Source organism: Lagenorhynchus albirostris, chromosome 14 (genome assembly GCF_949774975.1).
Source record: "Lagenorhynchus albirostris chromosome 14, mLagAlb1.1, whole genome shotgun sequence".
Taxonomy (NCBI): Eukaryota; Metazoa; Chordata; class Mammalia; order Artiodactyla; family Delphinidae; genus Lagenorhynchus; species Lagenorhynchus albirostris.
The window spans coordinates 5,431,188-5,459,133 of record NC_083108.1 but is presented as its reverse complement, the minus strand read 5'-3'; the positions used below and the strand labels follow the sequence as shown (position 1 = coordinate 5,459,133).

Sequence of the window (27,946 nt, the reverse complement as noted above, 5' to 3'; positions counted from 1 at the left end):
TTTTACTAGCAAGTGATACTATTTTATTCAACTTTTTAATGTGTGGTTTATTATGCCGATAACTTGAAACAAGTAAAATGAGCAAAAGTTAGAAATACTTTTGGACAGTTTGAACATTGTTCATTTGAAACGTGTTGTTAATTTAAAGATTTTAAAAGTATTTATTGTACTTTCTTTTCACTGGTCATCAATCTATAATAATTATGTATACATTGATTTCAAAAGAACTACGGTAGGCCCTGAATAAGATACAGAATCAGATCAAGGGAAGTAAAACCTACCTAGGAATATTTAACATATCAACACGAAACTTACAAAATAACACACAACAATAAAAAGTAACTACCCCAGATTACCACCAAATCGGGGATATCGTCTAGGAAGGGTATGCTATAGGAATTGAAAGAAAAGTCAACAAGGTAGGAAGACTCAAGGGAGAAACATTTTATGAAAGAAGAACATTATCTCTCAACAGGGTAAAATGCAGGAAGAGCTGTACTTTTAAAAATTAATGGTGAGTAATCTAAAAAGAACATGGCAAAGGGTGATAAAGAGCTTTTCAGAGAAAACAAAAAGTTACTATCTTATCACTTCCCTTCCCTAGTTTTTTCTCTTTGATGGCCCTGACAACCAGCAAGTAGATTTTGATACGTAAAATTAAAAGAGGGAAAAATAAGACAAAACAATCATTTAATTAAAGAATTCATTCAGTCAAAACAGGGAATTTGCGGGTTGCATTTAGCATATGACTAAAAGTGTCCACTGGAAAATTTTTTTTCCTGCCCTGGAGACAGATCTAACCATGTTTCTTGCTCAAATGTTCACCAAAGATTCAAGTGTTTATGTGTAATCTAGAGAAAAATAATAAATGCAATAAATGCTTATTATGCAATCTACTCAATATAGTGTACCCAAAACTCGGCATGACTTATATTTTAGATAGTCTCAGTAACCCGATAAGTTCGGTGGTGGTGTTCCCACTTTATAGGTGAGAGATCTGAAGGGCACCAAAGACCAAATGACTACAGAGTGATGCAGCGGGATTTTAACCAACCTCTCCAAAGTGAGTTACTTCCCTTTGAACCACAGGTTATATTTTGCTGTAGCAAAATCTTTAGAATGGCAGTTAAAAGGATCTGTAACTTTATGCCAGATCTCTAGTATTTAATGCAAACCATTCCCACAGAAATGCAGTCTATACTAGACAATATAACACAGAAAAAAACATTTGGGCCCCAGCTCCAATTCCACTTTTAAGTTATATGACATTTTGAAAAGTTAATCAACTACTCTAAACAATATTAATTTCTTTATGAGAAACACAGAAGTAATGAAAATAATTTAGTTGTCAATTTCATAACATTTTTATTCAGATCCTAATGAGGTTGGAGCTAGAGAAAATTCATGTTTTGTAATTCATTAATTTATTTCTGTATTTATTTTGGGCCTTGAAATCATCTCCAAATCTCTCATTGCTCGGAGAACTAAAATACTATCTTGAGTTTTTATTGGCACATTGTTTGGGCAAAAATAGGTTAAATATATGATAATTCCCCGGCACTGGTGATGTTTTAAATCCTAGGGCACAATTTCTGGGCTGAAGAACTCACAGTATGCTAGTCAGGGAGGATGGAGTGACTACTAGGATTGTAATAGAAAGACCGTGAACGCCAGAGTAGGGATACGCACAAGAGGTACCTCACAGAGGAGGGTGGTCTTCATCTGACATTGGCTGAGAGGAGGAGCCATCTAGATGGACAGCGTTTTCAGTGGCACAGTGGTGCACTCGGTGCTCTGAGTGCGGTTCAAGATGCGTTAGATCAGAGTCCTGAGCACTGAAGCATCTAGACATCAGACTAGAGAAGCAAGATCACAAAATACCCTGTGTGTCCTGCTACAGAGTTTAGAGTTTTTTCTGGAGGCAAAGAGCCACCACTAAAGGGGCTTAATTAGGCCAGTATCATGAGCAGCTGTGAATTCTAGAAAGCCTGCTCTAGTAGATGTTTGGGTATTATGGGAGGGACAATTCTGAAGTAGGAACACAAGTTAAAACTCTGTTGTAGCAACTCAGATAAGAAATTAGGAGGGCCTGAAGTCAGTGCTGAGGCAGGAAGGTACGGCAAAGATTCAAGAAATAATTAGAAAGCATTTCTGAAGTATGTGGAGGTTAAATAAGGGGGAAGCATGGTGAATAACTGCACAGCTTGTTGTTTGGAGGACAAGGCACTGGGGACACCATTACCCCAAACATGAAATACGAAAGGAAAACATAATTTTCTGGGAAGGAAATATTGATATTCTTGAATTTGAAGAGGACACTGGGACATGCACGTAAAAATAGGAGTGGGTTGAGAAATAAATGGGTGAGAAGAAGGAAACACTCGAAGATATTCTTCCATATGTTGATACTATGGCTAATGTTTGGAACACAAGTATGACTCACAGTTACTTCCTTAGGAATCTCACAGTTCAGTGAGAGAAAAATTACTTAAATAGTTCATTACAATGCAATGCGAAAGAGCAATAAGAGAGGGATATACATAGAGTCATCCCTAGGTATCCATGGAGGATTGGTTCCAGGACTTGTTGTAACTAATCATTTAAAATACGTTATTTAAAATCTATAACCAGATATTTAGTATCTTTAAGACGAAGAAGTGTACTTGTCTGGATCATCAGTGGATCTCAGTGCCCAGTACGGTGGAAACTGACTCAGAACGAGTACACAATACATACTTGATTACTAAGTGCCACACATAAATGAATGAGTTGAGAAAGACATTCTAGGCAGGAGAAACGTGCAAAAGCACAGAAGACTGTAACTGCAAATAGTTTTTTGTGAATGGAGGACTTGAGTCACAAAGAATGGTGGAGGAAACCTGGACAGATTGTTAAGGCCCATGAATGTCATGATAAGAAATGGTATACTAAGCTGCTGAATGGTTTTCATCAGGAGATGGCTACAATTAGAATTCTCTCATATAACTCTGGCAAGAGTGGGTTAGAGAGACGGGGGAAATGTGTCTGAATAAAAGGACACAGGATATTACACTTGGCCAGATGAGGCATACTGAGGGCCAGAACAAACATAATGTGAGTGGGAATGGAGAAGATAAAAAGCATAGGAGAACCTTTAGGATATAGATTCATAAGAACTTGGTGAGTGATGAGAACTTAGGGAGTAGGAAAAAGAAAACTAAACATGGTTCATATAATTGGGATTTGAATTTCTGGGTGAACCACGGTACTCTTGAATAACAACAAATAGAACAAAGGAAAAGACATAAGCTTGGGAGAATTTTCAGTGTGTGGTGTTCATTTGGAGAGTGGAATTAATAAGTTCAAGTTTGAACATCATAAATCTAAGAGCTAGCGTACATCTGGGGGATCCCTAGTAAGTAGTTCTCTATGGAATTGGATTTCCAGAGAAAGTGCAGTAAGGTAAATGAAGGAATATCCATGGCTTGAGTTTAAGATTAAACAATCTTTGCATTAGTCAGCAAAGTAAAAATTGTCAAAATATTGTTCTTCCTTACTGTGAAGATATCTACGACTGCATTTAGTTTATCAATTTAGTTTTCTTAGGAAGTACAGCATTGGACTTGCAACCTCCAGAACTGTGAGAAATAAAGGTCTGTTGCTTATAAGCCACTCAGTCTATGATATTTTGTTATAGCAGCCCAAACTGACTAAGACATGCTCCAAAGTTCAAATTGCTCATCTATAAAACAGGGGAACATGGAAAACAACACAAATTTGTTTTGAAAAATCAAGTGATCATTGTTTCTAAAACAACTTTTAACGAGATAGTGAATGATTCTACAATTTTAGCATGCTAGGGCTCCAACAGTACTGGATGACAGCAAGTTCTACACACCCCTTTTATGAATGAATGAGCAAATGGAAACCTAAAGGGGTGAGGGACTTGCCCAAGGTCACATGGCCCTGTTCTGAATCCAGGGTCATGTAACACAGTGCTGTGTTTAAGTGCCTTGAAGGTGAAATAACTTTCTCTCAGTTTGGTAGAACACCCCAAATGCCTTTAAAATGCCTAGTTCTTTTAATTCGTATCACAAAAAAGTATAGACTCTCCCTAAGATATAGAGACAGTGTACATAGAGAGATCCTATCCACATTGAAAGAATACAAAAGAGGGAAAAGGCTAATTTTTGTCTGAGGCTCTAATAGTCAAGCAAGAAAAGTTATTATTAAGTTGCTCCTGCTTTTAATTCAGCCTTAGCCCTTTATATGTACCACAATTACATTTGTCTGTTAGTCTCCTGCCCCTGGAGGACAGGAACAGTCTCTGTGTCTGTATTTCCAGTGCCTACACGTAGCAGGTGCTTGGTAAACACGTGGTTAATGAACGCATGGAGTCCAGGGGTAAGGATTCTGCAATGCTCTCACAGTCAGAAGCTGTCTCTATCTCTCCATACTCTGTCCCATTGCCTAGAAGTATAATCTCCATGTTTCATTCCTTCGAGACCAGCATATTTTTTCAGTCCTTGTAAGTCACCATTTAAAATGCAGATTGCTCTGACTGGAGTGAATAAAATTCCTCATAGATACTATTCCTCATCAGTAGAGATTGGTTTATAGGGCCATTCTCCAGCCAGGACACTAACTCAGAATAAATATCTGCATGAAAGAGACAGCAAGTAAGATTCTAAGGTGAACACTGAAAACAGATGAGGGGAAGGAAGCACTGTAAGAAGAAAGTACAAGGAAAGTACAAAAAGGGAAGATATGAATGAGCTGCACACAATTCCCCGTCTCCACTTTAGCCCAGACCAATGCGACTTTCATTACCACAGGAAGCTAGAATAACTCTGAAGGATGAATCTTTGGTTTAGTAACGTCCAATTACTACATGTAGCAGTTATTGGCCCCACATCTAGAAGCCATCATACATCTTATCAGAGTGCTAACTAAAAGAAAACAAACATCCCAACAAACAAACGTTGCATGCCAAACATTTCATATTTCAAGGATTATTCTTTCAGTGATACAAGCAATAGGCACACGATTATTGAAGATGATGTATAAAGACCTCAGAAAGTCTGTTAGTGGCCTAGAGAACATGTCCACAAGTATATATTATATAACTCCATAAAATAATTGAGTTTTCTCCAGCAGCATGTTCAGGGGTAAAGGGAAAAAAAAAGAGTTTTTTTGGAAATCATGCTCTGGGATTTAACAAATAATCTAGGTATAAGATTATGGCTCATGTAAATTTAAGGGAAGGTAAAATTTCTAGTGAGATCAGTGTTTGTTCTAGGGATTCAGGGTAGAATGATTGACAGTAGAAATGACCACAGCAAGAGACTAATGAAAAACTTGGTAGTCATTAAGTAGAGCAGATGAATGGTGACTAGCATAATAGTTGAATATAAAGCCATTAGCTACCTTTTGTAGAGTGCCCACTAACCCCTATAGTCCCGGGCACCGTACTAAACATCTTCCAAAGGAGGGAGCCCCTTCCTCACCACTACCAGCAGCATAAATTTGGGGAAGAGTTCTTGGCAGGCTTCTCTTTTGGTGACAGCTCTTCTTCTAGCTGGTGCTTGGTCATCAAGGAGCTGGAGAAAAGGGATTTGGGAGCCCAAGGTTGAAGCCAGGCTTATGGAAAGACTGAGAAGCATTTGAGGTTAGGGGAGGAAGAGAATATTTGGAGGGAAAGCAAATACTTAAAATAAATACTTAAAAAATGTGCTTTTTTGATATTTGAAATAATTACCTAACCCAGCTCCACGAGAAACCTTCAGTAAGATCTGCACTATGGATCCATGACTGTTATTATATTTGTGGTTCTAGTAGGTGGGACAAAATATTTTCTAACCGTCTATAAACAGGCCCAAGGTGGGAGAAGATGGTGCAAAGGATCCTACCAAACAGGTTACACACATTACGATCTTACTTAATCCTTGCAAAACTGGATCAAACAGTCAATGTAACAATCACTTGGCAGAGGGCAAAGGAGATCAGAAAGGCTGATTGTTATGTTTTAGTTAATAGCTGGACAGTCTCCTAAGTGCAGCTTGACTAAGGTTCACCTTACTTCACAAATCTGTGTCTTTTTGGCCACTATGTTGCCAGAGTTCCCAGATGCAAAGTCTTAGCTTCAGCCTGGCTGACTCCAAAGCTGTGTTCTTTTTACTGTGTTGCATGACACTCTCACCTGTCACCACCAACTAAAACTAGGGGTTGTATCATGTTGACACTCATGGTCAAGAAAGTGTGGTGGAAATAAGTTATTTCTGAAATTTAGTGAACAGGTAAGCTAATTGATACTATTTTTTAACTAAAACAAAATGCATTCTGAAAAGGTTTGTAAGAGGGTGGGAAGATATGTTCACTGTACTTGCAACTTTTCTTTAAGTTTGAAATTGTTTAAAAATTAGTTTTTAAAAAAAGGACACAGAAATATAAAGTAGTACACTTATGGGAGGAAATATTCAAAATGAAGTCGTCCATTATTATTTCAGCATCTGAAATTGTTATTCACCTTTTTAAAACTAGTTGACAACATATATTGAATGGACTAATTATTTTCTATGGCAAGTGCATATTATAATGTACTTCACAAATATAAATATCAGTTGTATGGGTTTAAAGTTGATTCATAAGATATAAATGATGTCATATTAGTTTTATTATTGGTTACTAATATTGGTGATTTATATGATGGTGAAGCCAATGATAAAAGTAATATATTGTAATTATGGTTTTAAAAATCCAAGGAAAAATTTTTTTTTTTTTGCTTAATTATCACAGGGACAAATGTTGCTGTTGTCTGAACGATGGTAAAATATACAGAAAGGATAAATTCTAGGATCATTGAAAACACCTCAATGCCCCACAGTAAAATCACAAAGGGTGAAAAATGGTCCATGTTTTTGAGAAGTTTAGCCCTGAAGCAAATAGACATTTGTTGACAGCAGGGCATAATACCTAAATATATACATTTCTTGTGTTCAAATCTCAGCTTTGCTAGGGAGATGACGTTGAGCACAATATTTAAACATTTTAAATATTTCTTTTCAAAAATTCAAAACAAGAATTGCAATGATACAATACCTCATAGGTGGGCTATAAAAATCAAATGAATCCAGGGTCATGTAACAACCCCTGGCTTATAACAAGAACTCAACAATTGATTAGTTTTATTTCGATGAATATCTTATAATCAGATTGTAGAAAGCAAGAATCACTGCCTAATCATACTATTATTTCATTTAAATTAATTTTGAATGACTGCATTTATCACGTATTTTTCTGCTGGACAATTTCATTAAGAAAATTGGGAGATGTTTTATCTAATAAACAATCCAAATACTTTTGATAAGCAATTATTTTTTATAAATATGTAGGATATATTTAATTTTTATTTTCCAAAATTATTTCCCCTTTCGTATCCCTGCCATCTTAATTGTAGTCAAGAGTGAAGACCATTGCTGTTTTACAATATCATAGCTTGCAATTGCAATTAGCATAAATCCAATAGAACCAAGCAACAGAGAAAGTAGTAAATACGGTCTGAATGACAAGGAAATAGTGAATAGAGAAAAGTAACTCTTTTCTTTTCTCCCTCCCACCCCTGGCCTATTCATTAAATTAAACCAAATGTATTTCTTCAAATCTTGCGGGACACTTGAAATCATCCTGATAATTGAGATATTATGTATTCAAAAGTAAGTATAAATAAATGACATCATTCCTAAAAGGGAGTATGGCAAAGTCCTACAGAAAGGAAATGAAAATACTATTAAATGATCTGTCATTTAATATGCAGTACAGCTCACATCTACCCTTGCACCTTTCAAAATAGCCCAGGGAAGCTCATCCTTTGTAACCAGTCTCAGGGAAGTAGGTTTCTCCATAATTCAGGAAAAGGTCCCTAACCATTGGAAGACTCCAAGCATGAGACAGAAGAAATATTCTTCCCTTATTTCAAAGAACAAAATGCATTGCTAAAGTTCACCTATACTCAAAGAAAAACTGAAGCCAATTGATTACTGGCTAAAATTGTCCAAAAAGAAGCTAAGACCAAATAAAATGTAAAATTCCAAAATATATAATTTTGTATTCTAACTTACTTAGACAAGAGTATTAGCTCAAACTCATATAATGTTCTATTTTAATTTTTGGATGTCATAATTAGTTGGGGTTTTGTGCTTAGTCCTCTAATTAGCTCACTTCTTAACCTTCCCGGGCTGCTCTTCCGTGCGTCAGCTCTAAATTGCTAACAGCCTTTGCAATGTGCCCACAAAGATACCACACTGGTATTTCTCTTTCGACATCTTTAAAAACAAACATAGCATTTTCTATCCTTTTATTCTCCAACAGAAGTTATGACATAATCACCAAATCATTAAGGATGGAAACTTCAGTCATTTCTACTTTTCTTTCTCAACATGCACATCTAATGGGTCACTAAATCTCACTGATTCCAAATTTTTTCTCTCACTACATTGCTGCACACACTACTCTCATCTTGGTTCTTACAGTTTCTTACCTGCATTGTTTTAACTGTTTATCTTTGTTTCCTGCGCTTCTATTCTCTCTTGACTCAATCCATCCTCCGCATTCTGATAAATCACAGGCCTGCAATAAAGGTCTCAAAAAGTGCAATTCAATTTAAAATATTAGTATATTTCCTACTTCACCTACAATTATGTATGTATCATCACCATGGCTTACAAAACCATTCATTATCTGAACCAGTCTCACCTCAACTTCTCTCCTTTCAAAGCCACACATGTACTTTCCAAATGGTCTCGACTACCTGCTATACATTTTACCAACTTCTCCATACCTGGTATCTCACTCGTTCTACCTTCTTTGGTTACTTAACTCCAGTCATTCATTCATTAACTCATTTAGATATTCATTCATATAAATTTCAGTAAATATCAGCTAATGCTAGACACTGAAGAAGCTCTAGAAATTTTAAAGGTATAAACCAAAGCTCCTTCCCCTTGAGAAGTTTGGTATGACGTGTTATAATGCATGTCACAAGGGCATGAAGGAGCTATGGCTGGGTGAGCACAGGAGGACACATGATCCATCCAGAGGATGCGGTGAGGGGTGTGCAGGCAAATGCCACTGAGGTAAACATCTCGCGCCACATCTGGTGATGCCTCCACTTATCCTTCAGGTACCAGCACTCTGTGTACCTGCCACGGCACTCACTATATTGGGTATAAGTATTCATGTCCTCAAACACACGATAAGTTCCTCAAGGGTAGATTCTGCATCTCAATCATTTTCATATCTCAGCATTTAGTGTACAGTCTGGACCAATTATGGGTCAATAATCTTTTACTTGTTGTTGAATAAATCTATGAAATAATGAATCAGAGGCTTAGATGTGATCTCAGGGAATATCATGTCACATGGGAAGTAATGTTAACATTTTGACTTTATCGTTAGGTAGCAAAATCCATAACGATAATGTGTCAAATGCTGGTCTCACGAGGAAACTGAAACTCTAAGACATTAAGGAAACTGCGGTTGCCACAAGTCACATATTGAGAAGGTTTCCAAGCCAAAACTTAGACAATTTAGCACTATGGACCACATTTGACCATGTTTAATAAAAATATTTATATATATATGTATACATATATATGTACACGTACATATAATATGGAACTATTAGAAAACCATGAAACTGAGAAAAATAGGTTTATGCAGAAATGAAAAACTGAAGACCCATACAGGTAGACTATAACAAAGATTTAGCATACTGCCAATATTCTCTGAAAGGAAATGATCATTCTCTTATACATTTCAAAGGAAATACCAAAACTAAACTCTTTTCACTTAATTATGTATTGTAAATTATGGCCTCAAATTATTAATTTTCTCCCTGATGAGGAAAGATAGGTTACATTGAAAATAACTTGAAAACATGAGGAACTTTTCTAGAACATGGGTACCTCACAGGCATAAAAGAACATTCCGTCCATAGATAATGAGAAAACATACCAAATCACATCCTTAGAGCCAATTTGCCTTAAGTTAACAAAAAGTCGGGCTTTATTGTGGATTACTTTATGATCTAAAACGGAGCATGTAAGTATTGTTAGAAGAAAAACCGATATCCAATTCAAGCTAGACGTGAAAAGTGTAGCCCAAAGACCATAAATACCAACACTGACGTTTTGAACAGGAAACGGAACACCCTATTTATTCATATAATCACTACATTTCTCCTATATCAAGGGCTCAAAAATAGTTAAGATGGAAATGATATCCGAATTTTTTTCTAGAAAATGTGGGAGCAGACCAAAAAAATGGGGCTGGCAGGGTCAGGAGGCATAATGTAGGACCTGGGGACTCAGCAGCCTGTGAATAGAAGGTGGTAAGCAGTAGGTAGAAGCTAGTGGGAGACACACTGCCTGTGAGCTGTCAAGGAAAGGGGTATGTAGCCACTGCTCAGGGTACCGAGAGGAGCTGAGAAGGGATGGGTGGTCACAGAAACACAAGAAGAGCCAAGAGGATAACAAGTGAAATGGACAGAATGGAAATGATACAAATGGTACAACAGCTGTCAACAAAAAATAAGCATGGTTGTATTATTTTTAAATGATATTTTAAATGATAATCTTCTTCTAATTTAAAATTGAGATGTAAATATTATTTGGAAATGCTTATTAAAGGAAAGTAATTTACACATGAAAAATAGCTAAGAATAATTTTTTCACCAGTTAAACAATTATCTACGACAGCAGATCTCTGCAAGCCTGGTTCATTTTCATGCCCAGGGAAACCCTCTATTTCAGACTTTACCTACCATTCCCATACAACCCCCATCTCTGCTTTCCTAGTTCATCAGCACAGCCACTGACCGTTCTACAAATTCTACTTTGTTTGCCTGCCAAATCTGCTAAAGGAAATACACTTTCCTTTCAGACTGCACCAGCAAGCATAACAGAGTCTGGGAATGTTTTAAGGTAGTACTGATCTCTGTATCTCATTTCTCTTTGAATCACTTAGAGAAATTCCTTGGGGCTTTGAAGTGCAAATTTCAGAAGAAAAGTTCCAAGGGGATAGAACCGTCTTCTGATTTGGGTTATGATCAATAGACAACAGAATATAAGTGACATATGTATGACTAGTAGGTCCTTCCACTTAAAAGAGTCAAGTTTATTTCTTTGGTGGCACTCGCCTTGCTGATTGTGAATAGTCCTACTATATTATAATCACTCTGAAATTCTTGTGGTAGTCTGGTTGAAGTGAGGTGTCTGCAATTAGTTGGAAAGGGAAAATGCCATAAGGAGGTACTGAAGCAGAATTTCAAGCAAGTCAGCATAGCTGTGGAACGGTGGGAAGCTAGCCAAGTGAGCAAGCAGGAACAGACAGCATAGCTCTTTTGAAGCAAAGGCATCAGGCAGATATGCCATGAAGAGGCAGAGGTTTGAAGAGTGCCAGGTTCTACAAATAGCTATTATTGCCACAAACAAAAATACCAGCATCCCATGCACATCTTTGGAAAGAATCGCAAGTTGCTATTTTGTTGGGGTTTCTGCCATATTTATGCACAAAGATGGCATTTACATAAAATCAAAAGATATATATATAGAGAGAGAGATACATACATACATATAGAAATAGAGTATCAATTTATGTATAGGAAAGTCCAGCTGAGAGCATTGGATATTTTATATCTGGAACAAAATTACTTTAAAATTTTGAATTGATAGACTCAAATTGTTATACTCTCTGTCTCAATGGTGAATTCTTACATCATTTGTTTACTTTTTACATCACTTCTCATATCTTAACACATATTTTAAACATGACTTACTCACTATATTAATTTCCTTTTGCTCCTATAACAAGTCATCACAAGTTTATCAAAACAACACAAATATATTATCTTACAGTTCTGGATGTCAAATCTGAAATGGGTCTCGCTGAGTTAAAATCAAGGTGTCCATAAGTGTTGTTCCTTTTCTGGAGGCCCCGGGAGAGCATCCGCTCCTCACCTTTCCAGCTTCTAGAGGCTCTGCCCACATCCCTTGGCTCGTGGGCCCTTCCATCTTCAAAGCTAACAATGGCCATATGAGTACTGGTCACATTGCATCACTCCAACACTGACTTTTTGGCCTCCCTCTTCCACACAGAAGGACTTTCGTGATTACCTTGGGCCCTCCCAGATAATCCAACGTTGTTGTCTTAAAGTAAGTTGATTAGCATCCTTAATCCAACGTACTATCTTCAATTCCCATTGTCGTGTAGCCAAATATATTCACAGATGCCAGGAATTAGATCATAGACATTGTTTTTTGAAGGAGGAAGGGCATTAGTCTGTCTACTACACGTGATTTTTCTCTTCTTATAGAAATTGAACTCATTGTAGGGAGGATAATGTCTTGTACATACTGTATTTTTACAGTGTTAGCATAGTAAGTCAATAAATATTTGTTGAATACATGTAAGTGGCATATACAGCCTAGTGAAAATTAAGTTATCCTGTGAATTCACTTTAAGAATAGTTACATGAGCTATACTTAAATAGCTATAATGGCACACAAGTTATAAAATATAAAAAAACATTTTTGGTCAAGAAACTAACACTGTGGGTTGTTTTCCTGATAATTGTTTGATTTATTTTGCACAGAAATAAAATAATAAGCCTCAAACTATCAGCAAATTATTGTGAAAAAATGTTAAAAAAGGAAAACCTAGATTATAATATTTTCTTAGGCAAAATACGTAGGATGTTATCATTTGAAAAACATACTTCTTGAATATGCAATAATAAGTTAAATGTTAAGAGTTTTCTAGGAGAAGATTTTACCAAAAAAGGCTGATAACTATGGACACCTAGAAAAAACATGAGAATGCAAAATGGGGACAGAACATATGCATTATTTCTTCATTCTGTTTCTTGAATGTTTAGGACAATTTTAGTGAAGGGCGGACGCTGGTCCTTGGATGTTGGCGCAACTGTGTGATTGGGTCCAGAGGTGATGTTATCATTGATCAGTGCGTGATCAGGGCTAGTCCGTAGGACCCCCTTGTGGCAATTAGTAAATGGTACCCATTTCTGGATATGGGTCTGCTCCTGGGCATCTGAATGTGAAAGGAATCAGCCCTTCTCTCTCCCTCAACCTAGTGTCCTTAACATGACAGCTGTACGCAGCAGCCCTGGGGAGAGGGATGGTGTTGGTGACTGGAAGCAAGTGGCCGCAGAAGAAGTCAAAGAGACACGTGTGTTAGGAAGCAGGAATAATTGTGGGAGATCGAGGAGAAAGAAATTCGCTTTTCCCTTGAGTACTCAGCAAGTAAGTCACAGGTTCCAAGTCATGAGAGCATTCTACATACAACTGAGCAGGTCAGTCACAGCAGATATTTGAGAACAGGAAATGAATCATACACTTCCAGCTCAGGAGGACTGAAAAGGCAGATTTTTATAATAGAGGTAGAGGGAGGGAAGACAAATCATTGTCTTTTTCAGCACTGTGAATTAATAGGCATTTCAGGCAACACGGGAAAGGTGAATTTTAAAATTCATACACCAGTAATGGTGAAATATGGGTGATACAGTATTATCCCTTAATTAAATTTCTTAATATAACTAAACTGAAAGTACTTGCAATATGTGATGTAATTAAAGTCATGATCGCTACCCTTTGTAGAAGGTGTATCAGCACAGTGGTTATGTAACTGATAAACAAGCAGTAACTTAACTGCTACACAGAGCTCACGAACCTGGGCAACACATTTTCTCTAGATCATTGGCTCCTTTATCTTTAAAATAAAAAGGCTGAATGAGATGAACTTCAAGGTCTCTTTCAGATCAAAAGAAAATACACACCTACAATGGAAATATACTTGAGATTCCACGTGGTCCAGTCTCAAATGTACCATCTTCAAAAACATGCAGTCCAACAATTAACCACTAAATAAATATAAACACACCTAAACACTCTGCTCCACCTTTCCAGGAAACAACAAGATAAGGAAGGCATTCTTTCCATACAGGAAACTTCTTTAAAAATCTTCCTTCTCCTTTGCCACTGCTTTCAATATTCTCTGTACAGATGGGAGCTAATCCTGGAAATTTTCTCTCCCACTCTCAACTTCTCTCCTGAACACCCACCTAGACCAAACAGCATTCTCTCCCTCCCTCCCTCCCTCTCTCTCTCTCTCTCTCTCTCTCTGTTCCTCAGCCCTCCCCTTGAGCCCTCTTTTCTACACATCAGATCAACCGAGTCACAGGCTGGGCAGAAGAGAGTAAGGATAGATAGATGAAATTGCTCTCACACGAATATCTTTGGTAACCATTACACGTTGATAATTTTGTCCCTACCGTGACTCTCAAGTTTTTAATTTCATTTCTTGAAAAATAAGCCTCAACGAGAAATGTGAATTTGTTTCATACATTTTCCATTTGACAGCCGTTAGAATATTTGGGGTCTACAGTGTAAATACAATAGAAAGACAATATGATACTATCTGACCTAAATGTATTCAACCTTTTATTTCTATGTTAAAAATAAAGTAATCAGACAAAGTCCTTAATTTAACATTAACCTCTTTGACTTCTTTCATCTTTTAGTGCAAAATTCAAATTAAAGTTTAATTGTTGAAAAACTGATATCAACAGACAGGTGAAATGTTTCTTTTCTTTCTCACCGAAGCATATATCTGAACTCTGATTTTCTAGACAAGAAAATTTAGGAATTTTCAACATGGTTAATACTCACACATGCATTCGCATTTCAGACAGAAAGAAAAGCACTGCATTAGATAATTAAAGTAACATCGAGTCCACGACAATATTTTACCTACATAATATATTTCATTTAATATGCATGGAAATCTTTTTAAAACACTCCATTTAAATCACTGTACTGCAGTGTATCCTTTCCATTGCCTTTGAAGTCAATCAGCGTGGAGTTTCTCAGGAGGCTAGAAGTTGGGCAGAACGTCCCTAAAACACCTCGGGCTGCTCAGATGAAAGGTGCTAAGTACAAAGATCCTAATAATTTCAACAGAGTTAACAACTCCACTCACTCCTAAGCCAATACCTAACTCGACCTCCCCTATTTGGTACTTTGAGGCATAATCCTTAAATTAAATTTCTCCAGTAGGGTGTGTGTAACCTTGTTTCACAAAACTAGTTCAGAAAAAATAACATCAAAAGAGGAAGATTCCAAAAACATCACATTCTAGGTCTGTGAAGAGGAGAAAATCTCTTCATTAGGAAGGAAAGCACAAGACTAACAAGAGATATTTGTTCCTACAGAGATTGAAAGGGTTACTTTCCCCCAGAGTAGAACATCCTGGACGTTCTTCTTTCTTCATATCTAATAAAGTCCTTGATAATATGCCTCTGGACCGGGGATACAGCGAATACAGTTACATGTTTTCTCCTTAGTTCATATTTTCAATCAACAAAGAAAATTGAGGCATGTGGGCAGCTGGATACGGGGAAGAGTTAATCTCTACTGAAAAGGCATTCGCAGTGTAAGTAAAAAAAAAAAAAAAAAAAGTAGATTGTGGAGAAATGGTATTCCCTCTTCTAAACTTCCATTCAAATTTAAAAATTCATTTAAAAATACATTTAAAATTCTAATAGCAATTCATTTAAAAATTACCAACTATGGTATGTTCTCTTTTTTTGATTTAAATACTTTTATTTACATTAGTAGTAACAAAAAACAATGTTGTATCCTTTACAAAAATTTAAGCATTACTGATAACGCTGATAGAAGTTCACTGTATCTCTCTTGGTCCCTTCAGTTCCTTCTCATCCACCCACATCATCTAAAGTAATCATCGTTATGAGTGTGGTGGATGCTATGCCAGTATTATTAAGGTAATTTCATTATAAAATATTTTCTCATGATTCATTTTTCTATAACACATTTGGTTTAAATGTTTTTAAGAAAAACATTAAGATGAGAAAACAGTATCAGTCTATTGCAATGGACACTTCTACATGTTTTCTCGTTAAATTATCTGTGGGTTATCAAATTTTGCATCATATAACTTTTAACATTTTCAGTGATTCTGACATTTCTCTTCATGGAAGTAGGAGAGCGTATGTTGAGGAGACCTCACAACACAACTGTGCTTGCACAGGAAGAAGAGAGGTTTTCCCAACTGGCATCACCTGGAGGCTCCCACCAGGGCTCTGGGTTCCTTGGCCCTTTTTCGAACCTCACACTGTCCTTCATTTCTGCAGGCCCTGGGGGTTTGACAGGCTGACTTCTCTCTGACTGTTCCTCAGTCTCACGATCCTTCTTGTGCTTGCTAGACTATACTCCTAGGTGATTCACCGTTGCACTGTGGACCCAGGTAATGGCACAGTATCTACAGACAACAACATCCATAACATAAAAACTACGGAGTCATCAAAATGTGCCTGAAGACGGAAAACCCCTTTAAGTGTGTGTCTGTGGCATCTTCTCTGGCTCTGCCTTCCTGCCCTCCAAGTCCACACATGATCTTCGGCTGGCTAGTTCTCAGCGACCACCAGTTCAGAAGTAGCTCCTAGGAACTCAGGAGCAAGGGATTAAAAGGCTATGTTTTAAAGTTGACTCAGAAAGGAAGTCAAAGATATTCAGATATTAAGAGATAGAAACAAGTTTTGAGATAAGAGTTGACACAAATTAGTGTCCCAGTCAGGCATGGCCGAAGCTGAAGGCTGGACAGGGGTACTGACCCATGGCAATTTGGGACCTAGAGCATCATTGGGAAAAATGGTCCATGTTATCAAGATGAATCATCACGTACCTTCGCTGGATGCTATTAAACATGCTTCAATATTTGGATTGAATATGTGAAATATGTGAAATCCAATATTTGGATTTCACACTCACTGTACAATGTTCTGATTCTAATCTGGATGCCCATGTACGGTCGCTTACAAGAAACACTGAGCTGTGTGATTCTAAGAATTCTTACTAAAAATGAATGTGTGGGCTTCCCTGGTGGCGCAGTGGTTGAGAGTCCACCTGCCGATGCAGGGGACGCGGGTTCGTGCCCCGGGCCGGGAAGATCCCATGTGCCGCGGAGCGGCTGGGCCCGTGAGCCATGGCTGCTGAGCCTGCGCGTCCGGGAACCTGTGCTCCGCAGCGGGAGAGGCCACAACAGTGAGAGGCCCGAGTACCGCAAAAAAAAAAAAAAAAAAAAGTATGTTTACATGCGTGTACATATATGTACATGTATATATTCATATGTATGTATATGTGTGTACATTCACATGTATGTATATATGTATATTGGTATATTGGTTAATGTGATTCATTCCTAAGAGTGGGTACACTCTCACTGCTGACATCAAGTTTCTGGGACTGTAAATTAAGATCCAGATCCCAGATTATGGTAAATTCTCAAAAATAATAAGGACCACCTAGCCTTCCTACTGCTATTTCTGCTCTAACATATTTTATGACCGCTATCAGAAATAACTATAAGCCTCATGTGGAGACTTAGGCCCACTTAAACCTAATAAGGAAAAGTGACATCGTGTGGTATTAGTTTTTCATATCCATCCCAAAAAATCAGGGAAAGAGAAGTTGTAATTTAAAAAGTCTGGGACACTTGCTCTCCCAATAAACTATGCCAAGCCTCCTTTACTTTTAAAGAACACGTGATCAAATTAATACAATAATAGCTATCAACAGTTGAGATCTTATAGGAAGTGAAGAAATCCATAAATATGCATTGGTCGATAATCAAACAATCTTCAAACAATCTTGTGAGTAATCCATATTATCCCTACTTTACAAATAAAAATATTGAAGCATAGAACATGAAGGATCATGTCCAGAGTTTACAGCAAGCAAGAAATAAGAAATCTAGAATTGGAAGCCCAATCTGCTTCCAAAACCAGTGTTCCTCACAGCTGTGCTGGAGTCCAGTTTTCGGGGTGACTGGGTGGGAAGATCTCTCCTCCAATGTGCATCCCACCCTGGGGCCCTCGAGATCTCAGCAATGCTTTATCACGTAAATGATTAAGTTGACTTGAGGAGCTCTCTCAGTTCCCACAGGTCACCGCTTGAAGCATACCACCAAGTAAAAACGAAGCCCAAATTAAACTAAAGCCCGCCTGACTCCCTATTCCCTAAACGCTGTCTAAATGATCACTAATCCCTACCCAGTTCCTCCTACATTAACTAAGTGGCCTCCTCAATATTGCCTCTTTATGGAATGAGCTGTAGATGACTGCGCCACTCAGGCAACGTCCTTGGGCCACAGCGTGTCAACTTGTGCAGTCATGGAAGTTTTACACAACTCCTTTTTATGGTCCTGCTTTCCCCTCGGATGCCAAGTGTAGGTTTCCCGGCACCCTTCACTCAAGCTTCTCTGAGTGACAGCAGAAGCCTCAGTCTATCCTTAACTCATTCTTAATTACATGGAATCATCTCCTCACATTCCCCTCTGATTCAGATGTTCCTGGTAATAAAATCTTCTTCTACAGATGAAGCAAGGTGGATCTAAAGAAACAAGGAGCGAAGAACAATGCTGGGGAACAAAGAAGCTTTGGAAAACCTAGGATATCAGATTGAACGCCACCATTTATGTATCTCAAGTAGAGCTGGAAACGTGGATAGAATTGCTTAAGTCGATAAAGTATGTTAGTTGACCCTACATCTCTAATGAAACTACAGTTTTAGATCCTCTCACGTTGTTCCCATGATCACCAGTCTCAAGGTGAAAATATAACTTACAAAAGCCTAGATCATACCATGTGCCATTATTTTTAGATCCTAGTTATACTCAAAATTAGCAGTTAAGAAAATATATATATATATTTCCATTGAAAACTCTAGCACTAATAAAGTAATCTCAGTGTTTACACCTTCCTGGAACACATCGAATCGGTTTGATTGCCACATGTGAAATACCCATGACTTTTGTGACCAATCCAATATTATTAGCAAAGCATAATAAAAACCACAATCTCTTAGAGATATTATAAAAATATTCCTAATGTTTAAGGCTAAGGCATATGGTAGGGTTAATATCTTACTTATTTTAATTATTATATTATTAAACCATAATATCACAATAAAAGTCCTCATTAATCTTATATTAATTATTTCAAAAATGTTAGTGCTTGAACTGAGCATCATAGCCCTGCTCTGATGTTACCTCTGTAACATGGAATGGAAACTTGAACAAAGTTTACATATATTCCAATTTAATGTATTATCTTTTATAACCTGAGTAAAACAATATGTACAAACTTAAAAAAAAGTAATTATAAATAAATAATGTCCTTTATGTAAGTTGAGTCATTTTTCCATTAAAAAAAAGTGACTTCATCAAATCTCAAATTGCTTCAGCCTGATGTTCTTGCAGTTTAAAAATATAACCAATTTTTATTATATTAAATGATAACTCATCATAAAGTGAGCCAGTCAACATCACAGACCCTTTTTAATATCAACAGGTTAAAAGGAAAACTGACATAGAATAGATAATTATATATAACAGCTAATGCATGCCAGACCTTGCAAATGGGTGTTTGGCTGCAACGGGGCTCACTTTTCCTTTTACCACAACTCTTTGGAATTTGCATTTCTGAAAAGAGATTAGACTGACTGCTTTATACTAAGACCCATTTGCTTTAAAAATTATAATTTTCAAAAAAAATTATAATTTTCAGAACAAATGAATTTTTTATTTGAGTTCTCCAAAGATCATTTTGATGGATACATTTTACAATATTGCAATTGCCTTTTCAAGTTTACTGGGATTCAATGCATAATTAGTTTCTCTATTACAGACGGCCTCTCAAATCACACGTTTCAGCATAACGGAAGTCCAACGAATGAACTGTGCTGCTGATGACCACGTAGACCCCTGAGTCACTATGCTGTACCTCTAGTGTAGGCTAAATTTTAAAGAAAAATTATTTTCCTTTCGGAATTAATGAAATGCAAAGAGAAAGTATTGTAGGTTTGGTTTTAAATAGAACTGGGAAACTCTTTGGAAATTATAAAGTTGTCTTACAAAAGATCTTATAGTATGAAGACAGAAAATCAAGGAAGGAAAAGATATAGGGAAAAAAACAAGCCCCCACTTACCAGGTGTGAAATTGTATCGAGCTGAAAATCCCATAGATTCCAGCTCTCCATCAGCAAAAAATTTAATCCATAGAAATCTTCCACTGGATTTTATTACAGGCGGATTTTGTTGTCCACAAAAACGTCCAATTATTGGAGAAAATCCAAAAGGTCCATCTCGAACTTCAATATGATCAAATTTGCACTCCCAAGAAGGTTCGATAGAGTACTTCTCATCAAAATAAAGTTCAATGCACTGTCTTGGGGCAGCTGAAAAAAAAAAAAAAAAGAAAGATTATGTCTAGAAGGTCCTTTTTGTTTTGTTTTTTTGCGGTACGCAGGCCTCTCACTGTTGTGGCCTCTCCCGTTGCAGAGCACAGGCTCCTGACGCGCAGGCTCTGAACGCGCAGGCTCTGAACGCGCAGGCTCAGAGGCCATGGCTCACGGGCCCAGCCCCTCTGCGGCATGTGGGATCTTCCCGGACCGGGGCACGAACCCGTGTCCACTGCATCGGCAGCCGGACTCTCAACCACTGCACCACCAGGGAAGCTCTAGAAGGTTCTTTTTAAATCCGTAGTTTGGTTTCTCTGATTCTACTTCAGATTTTATCTGTATAACTCCTATCAAATTTTGACTGTGATATGCATAGAAACGCTAAGCAACTTTGTTATTCTTAGCATCCTAAGAGATAATACTTCCATAATAATGTCTAAGAGATGCTTCTTAAAACTGATGATGTTGCACAAAATATGATCTGATATAAAATGACCACTTCAATATCTAACACAGAATGAACAAATCACAGTAGTTTTGTGAAAACCTGCTGAGCCAGGTTTAAAAAGTAGAGAGGCATCTCTCTGTCACTTTTCCCACGTCTTCAGGAGAATCCAGTTTTAAGGTCAGAAACTTGAGAACTGTTCAGCATGGAGTTAACCCATTCAAATAGCCCCAATTAGATGTGTTGATTAGATTGAAGTGTGTGTGGAGGGATACTAAGAGTAATTTTCCTAGAACGCAAATATTATCATGTCATTCTCAGGTTTAAACTTATTCAGCAACTCTCTATCAGCTATAGGAAAATGATCAATTCACTTGACGTATAGGTTTCTTAGAAGTATCCAACAACTCACCCTGCCAGGGTCTTTTCACCTCACATACAGCCTACGTTCAGGCCACTCTAGGCATATCATGTTTTCTAAAACAGCATGCTCTTTTAGGCTTTCGTGTGTTTTCCCACTTTCTTGAGTACATATATACCTCCAATCCAACTCCTGTTTATGTGGGAAAATCTTGCTTAAAAAAAAAAAATCTCCTCTCTACATCTACTTACTAAAGACAAAACCCATATCTATTCACCTTTTTTCAGCATTTATGCACAATACTTGTCATTGAGAATTTCTCAAAAAAAAAATCTTTGTTGGGTGAATTATAAATGAATTTATCTTCATAAACGTGTTTACAGCTCTTTAAATAACCATGGAAGAGCCTGATAGGGTGAGCAGCTCCATAAACCTCCACATGGATGCATTCGCTAGTGCCCTTCCATTCTTCCCTTGTCATGGTCAAAACTGTTCAAGGTTCTGGCATTCCAGGCTGATACTCAGCCAGAGTACCCCCAGAATACCCATTACAGTTGTTGAAATAGCCACGCGTTGATCCTAGTTAGTAAACTGCTGTCTTGAGTCCTTCAGTTGCTTTCTAGCCACTTGATGCTCTTTAAAGACCAGTCCCCTCCAGAAACTTGAAAGTTAAGTCCTGCCATGGCAGGCCCTGCTTCCCACGTGGTCAGCAATCATTTGGAATGACTACTGTCCCCCCACACCAGTTCTTAAATATATATTGATCACCCTTGAATGGCTTCGAAACTAAAGCCTTGCACGCGTGGGTATCAAAATGTATATAGAGTTGAGATACATGATTGCTTGAAAATTAGAGACTTACAAAAAAAATAGGATCCTGATATTCTCTGGCTTTTCCTTCACAGTCCGTGTTGACTTTCTCCTTACTCTGCCCTCCCTTGCATGTCATTTTCCAGAAATCTATTCTATGTCTTCTTTCCTCTCTCTCTAGACCAGGGTTCTGGATGCCACTAGCATCCCAATGGAAAGAGATTATAATATAATAATGTCTGCAGCTCCGTCTAAGCCCAATTGAATCAGAATTCCTGGAGGCAGACCCAAGCATCTGGATTTTCCAAAAGAGTTATAGTGCTCCAAATACGCTTTGGGTAATTTTATTCATACTCGCAGCCTCAACAGCAAGCACTATATTTATCACCTATAAATATATATTTTTATCCCAGAGCTATCCACTGAACTGAAGACCACACATCCAATCTCTTCATGAGACACCTCCATAAACACCAAATGGAACACATTATTTTTCCTTTAACCCCCTCTTTCTCCACCTCTATTCCTTATCTGACGTGGCAATTCCATGTAAGACATCACCAGGCCAAAACTTTAGAATAGTCCTGAGATTGCCTATTCTCTCATCCCTACATCCGGTCACGCAAGACTCGGTTTCCCAAATACCTCTCATTTGTTCCCTTGACTCCACCATCAATGTCACTTCCGTAGTTCAGGCTTCTCCTACGGTTTACTCCACCTTTCACGATAGTTTCAGCTTACGTTCTCTTCCTCTAGTTTCTTCATCGAAATCTCACCTTATTATTTTTCTCGAGTTATTTCAATGGCCCTCGCTTGTCTGTAACATAAAGTCCAAACTTGCCTGGGTGGAAGATGGATGCCAAGTTCTCCTTTATCTGAGGCCACCTGCCCTTCAGACTCCTCACTTGCTGCTCTCCTCACCCTCTGCAGACACCCTATGATACTACACGTGTGTAACCAACCTCACCGCGGCTCTGAACCTCTGCACACGCTATTCTACACAGAGGACGATTATCTCCTGAATGTTCTTTAGAACTGAGTGTAAGCATCTCTTCCTCCTTATAGACTTCTTGTCTTTCTCTCTATTCCAAAACTGCTCATCTCGGGGCCACTTGAGATTGTTTACTGAAAAAAGCATAGTCCCCAGGCCACATTGTAAGTTCCATAAGGCAAGTACCATGTCTATTTTGTTCAATACTCTCTGAACAAGAGTGGTTCAGCAAATATTTGTTAAATGAATGTATGAATGGAAAAAAAGACAAGTATGAAGTATTTCAAGATGGGTACAGAAGTATGATTAACAGTGACAGGAGGTTCTATTTATTGCCCAACTTTTAAGTTTTGTCCTTGACATGACTACGAATGAATGCAAATATGTGCATGATATTAGAATCAAATGTTAGCAATGCATTTAAATTATCAATAAGAATAAACATGAAAGCACAATTAACATGCAAAGATTTTCTTCTGAATTACAAGAGAATTAGTTGATGTTATTTTTTAATAATTTGTAGTTTTGAAATACTGTTGCTTCAAAACACAGATTATGTTATATGAAGTTAAGCAAGACATTTAACCCTTCTGTGCCTCAGTTTCCTTATATGTACAGCAGGGACAACAAAAATACCAAATTTCTATGATTAAATATCTATGTATATGTATATATATATATATGTATATGTACACAAGTCGTCCCTAGGTCCCTGCAGGCAGCAGGGGAGAGGAGAGGCGGATGGTTCCAGGACCCTCCTTGGACACCAAAATCCAGGGATGTTCAAGTCTCAAGTCCCTACCTTGGCCCTCTGTATTTGTATCTGTGGGTTTTCACATCCTCAAATTCAATCAGTCGAGGATCTTAAATTAGTACTACACGATACAATTACACAGTATATGTATTACTACACATAACAGATATGTAATATTAACTTGATAGAAAGAACAGCTAATTTTAACCCAGAATTTCCACATTTCAGTCTCCTTTTCTATCTATCATAAGAGGAAGAAAAACTGCCGGAGCTCAGTTTCTCAACTTTATGCTTTTATTATCAGAGCTTATTTCTCTCTCTTCTTCTTGTAATATGGTGTATCTTTGCTAAAAGTTCAACTTGAAGCATGACAAGAAGAGAGGAAAGATCTTGGTCCAGAAATTACAAAAAAAAATTTCTAAATGAAATTCTTGAAATCAGTTAACCAGAACATCTTTTAAGTTGAAAGATCTATCAAATTAACATGTTCCTTGCTTATAAGTAAACAGTGAGCATAAATACCATCTTTGTTAAGGTAACTCTGTGTGTGTGTGTGTGTGTGTGTGTGTGTGTGTGTGTGTGTGTTGGGGGAACACAGGGGTTGGGGAGGTTGAAAGTTTTGGGCTATTAAGTACTAACACATAATATTGAAAACTTCTATCACTAGATGAAATGTTCGTGTATCAGTATCATCCTTAATAGAGACATGTCTACAAGGGTAATGGAAATGGAAAATGTTCAAAGAGAACTGAATCCCTTTTTCAGCACTTTTTATCCTTCAAGCTGGGGAAAAAATGATGAAAAGAAGCATCATCATTTGGAATCCTGACCTTGGCATGAAAGTACGAAAATATCACTTGTGAGCACAAACTAAGACAATGGCTATTCAGATTGACATTTGGAAAATATGATCATAGATGTACTTCCGACGAGAATATGTTTTTTGTGCTTCATATTATTTAAGAGAAAAATAACAAATGTATCGGTTATTCTACTAATTATTAAGCCAAAACTATACCAGTTGCCAAAACTGTTACACATTAGGTACTATTATGCCAACCATGCATCCATTCCATTAATGTAGAATTCCAAATCAATTACATGAGCTGCGAAATAAACTGTTGTTGATTTCTTTTTATTTCCCAGAATTTACCTGTTTATAAACCATTACTAATAATTTCAATAATTAACTGGACCCCAGGTTTTACAGCTATTTGATTCACTCAGAGATATTTATGTGTATGGTCTCCAAAACCAATTTTTGCAATGTCTGTATGCATATTGTCCATCCAAAGCTTAGAGGTGGCCAGATTTAGCTGAATGTTTTCTCCAGCTCTGGCACTGGCTTCCTCACCTTCTATGATGTAGATGCACTCCCGGTCAGGGGGGTACTTGCTGGGATAGTTCGGAGAGGTGAAGACACCTCCGTCTGCGTGTTTTGTCCAACTTCCGCACTGCACAGACTTCGTTTCTGAGGTGCTTTGCTTTTCTGGAAAAAAAAATTTTTTTTAAGCCACTATCCAATTTTTTATAAAACTAAAAATAGAGAGTACATTCTTACAATATCCATTAGTAAATTAACTTCTAAATGGTGTCGTAGTCAAAACCAATCAATTATACACACTATAAAATGCTCAGATAGTCTGGAATATTAAGAATGTGGGGAAAATAGGAAAATGCAAGTGACTGGAGGTCTTCCACTTGCATTTTTCCAAAGAAACACACCTGTTCCTTGCTTGGTTGCCCCAGACAAATGGAGGATGATTAAACTTGCTACAACTGAAACAAAAAAAGAAAAATTAGAAAGCTTAATGTACACCGAAATGATCAAATTCTATAACAACATAACAATTTAAAGATAAAATGATATCAAAGAAGGTTACTTTATCACTTTTAACTATTCCGAGTAGACTCAGAACTTGCAAAAACTGATAAAATGTACAAATTTGTACTGATAAATTGTACAAATCAGGACAACTTAGGAATCTCCTCAGGAAGTAATGCCAGTTAGGAATGGCTGAGACCCAAACTCCTAAGGCAAATGCAGACTTCAAGACTAAAGAGTTAATACTGTCACCTACTAATGTCCCATTACAGCAGGATTTCAGGAGTATGTCTGAGCTGCTCTTTGTGAATGACCTTGCTAGCATCTCTAAAGGAAGAAAGAGGGACAGCAGGTAAAAGGGTGAAAAGGAAAAGTTGTATTTTCATCAACCATGTTATTGTGTTTTAGAAAATAAATACTTAGGCAAAATCCTACGGCAGGTCGGGGGAGGGGAAAAGAAGAAAAACAGACTAATGTGGATTGACGGTATTAAGCAGCATAATTAAAAATATTTCTTATAAAATGATGAACTACCAAGTAACCCCAGTCCTCAGCATTTTCTAAGCTCTGAAGTTCATCTCTTCTAGCCTTAACTTTGATTTAATATTTAGTATTATCCAGAAATATTTTATAATTTTGAGAAAGGTTATTTCTATAAGCATTTTATTGAGTCAGTTTTTCCAGTATCAGAAAGAGCCTCTGATCTGTAACTTAACAGTAAATCTACGAAGACCACTGAAACTTGCCCTTCTGTTTTACTTCCATATCCTTGATTTACTTAATATTTTTGCAAAGCCTAAAACTGAGAAAAGCATGAAAGTCATCTAGTCTTCATAATTTCTGATTTTTCATTCTCTATTTCTGTTTTTATTATTGACTTTGTTGCTCGATTACCTAAAAGCCCTAAGTTCCATTAGGTGTATAATCGTACGTCCACTTAAAAACGCATTTGGAAAAGGGAAGGTATAATTCATAATGCTTTCCTTAACTAAAGCTCACTACAGGATCTTACAAATTTATGCTTAAAGATTATTCCAGGAAAAGTCTGTGGGCCTTGCTATTAGTATTTGAGAAATGATGTCAATTATTGTACTTTGTACTCTAGCCTGGCTCTCTGCTTTTAGATGAAAATATCAGTCGTTGCTATTGTCTGTGCTCAGGTAGGAAAACAAAAGCCTTACTTTAACTTGCCGTGTTTCTACACCTACACACACGCACGCGCACACACCCGGGTGTACAGCCATCAGTATCAAGCTGGAGTTTGGGTGTTTTCACTCAGCTTTTCCTGTTCTGCTGGCATCACGTTGTGGAGCGTGTGCTGTGATTAACACAGCGGCAAAGCCGGTCCTTTGCGTGGCATAGCCACCCTAATCCTTGCTTTATAAAACTGTGAGATTTCCACCATAGATTTTCTTACACTGCCGTTTACTCGATGACTTCTGACACTATTTTCATCCAATCCTCCCCCCCCCCGCCCCAATTGCACGCGCACCACACACTCGTGAAGCAACACTAGAGGGCTATCTACTCTCCGGAAGAGTTGAGCTTGGCCCTCGCCCTCCCCTCGGGGGCTGCGTTCAGGTGAACCACAAACTACCCACGGGGGTGGGCAGGCGGGCCGGCCGAGCTCAGTAGCCCCCGAAAGGAACTATCAGGCCAGCTCTCTCCCTCTTTCCACAGGCCACCTCGCTCTTGCGCACGTGCCCACCCCCGAACTACTCGCCATGCTCTGCCCCGGGATGTTCCTGCCCACGGAAAGGCTGTTTTCCGCGGCAGATTCTGCGATCCAGTGACCACCGCCTTGCGCAGCCCGCACGCCGGTTCTATGATGCTGCGATACAGAAAGTTTACATCTGCCCCAGACTCGCGGGGCCTGCGCGGTCCGGCGGGAGCGCGGCGGTGGCCAGGCTTTCCCTGCGCGTTCGGCCACGAGGGAGGGCAGGCGGGGAGGACGGCACCCGGAGAGCCCCGGCGCGGCGGGAAAGGTACTCACTGTGAAACAAACTGCGTCCATAGATCATGTCTGTTCGTTACACCCGAGGCTCCGATCTCCACTAATTCCATTTAGAGACAGGGAGACTTCCAGTGGTCGGGGAGAGGTCGGAGTCGAGAGGTGTTTTGGATATGCAAACCAAGAGCAAATGAAGGGGGGTTGAGGTGGGGGGAAGTGAGAGAGGAAAGAAGGAGATCGGAGCCCACACGGCAGCAAGATCCGGACCCGTGCGTCCTCCGCCCCGGGCTCGCGCTCGCCCTCTCAGCGCCGCGAGGCCAGCAGCATCCTCGCCGTGACGCGCGCCTCACACCCGGGCGCCGGGCGCCACCATCAGCGCCGCCGGCGGCAGCACCCTCCTCCTTTGCATCACCGCCGCCGCCGCAGCCGTCAGGAGGGCGCGCGGGCAGTCGGCGCGCGGGCGAGCCCTGGGGTGTCCCGAGCCGGGGCCGGGCGGCGGG

General features: G+C 38.4%; 1 protein-coding gene across 1 annotated transcript in view; it reads right to left on the bottom strand.

The window, feature by feature from the left end:
• Nucleotides 1–27,623, bottom strand: part of NETO1 (neuropilin and tolloid like 1) — an 89,209-nt gene extending 61,586 nt beyond the window's left edge. Inside the window, exons 1-4 of the mRNA XM_060120935.1 lie at nucleotides 27,489–27,623; nucleotides 25,396–25,449; nucleotides 25,025–25,159; nucleotides 20,058–20,306 (exon numbers count right to left, since the gene is read on the bottom strand). Coding sequence (XP_059976918.1) covers nucleotides 20,058–20,306; nucleotides 25,025–25,159; nucleotides 25,396–25,449; nucleotides 27,489–27,516 — 466 coding nt within the window. The 5' untranslated portion in view covers nucleotides 27,517–27,623. The remainder of the gene's footprint in view (nucleotides 1–20,057; nucleotides 20,307–25,024; nucleotides 25,160–25,395; nucleotides 25,450–27,488) is intronic.
• Nucleotides 27,624–27,946: the final 323 nt, after the last annotated feature.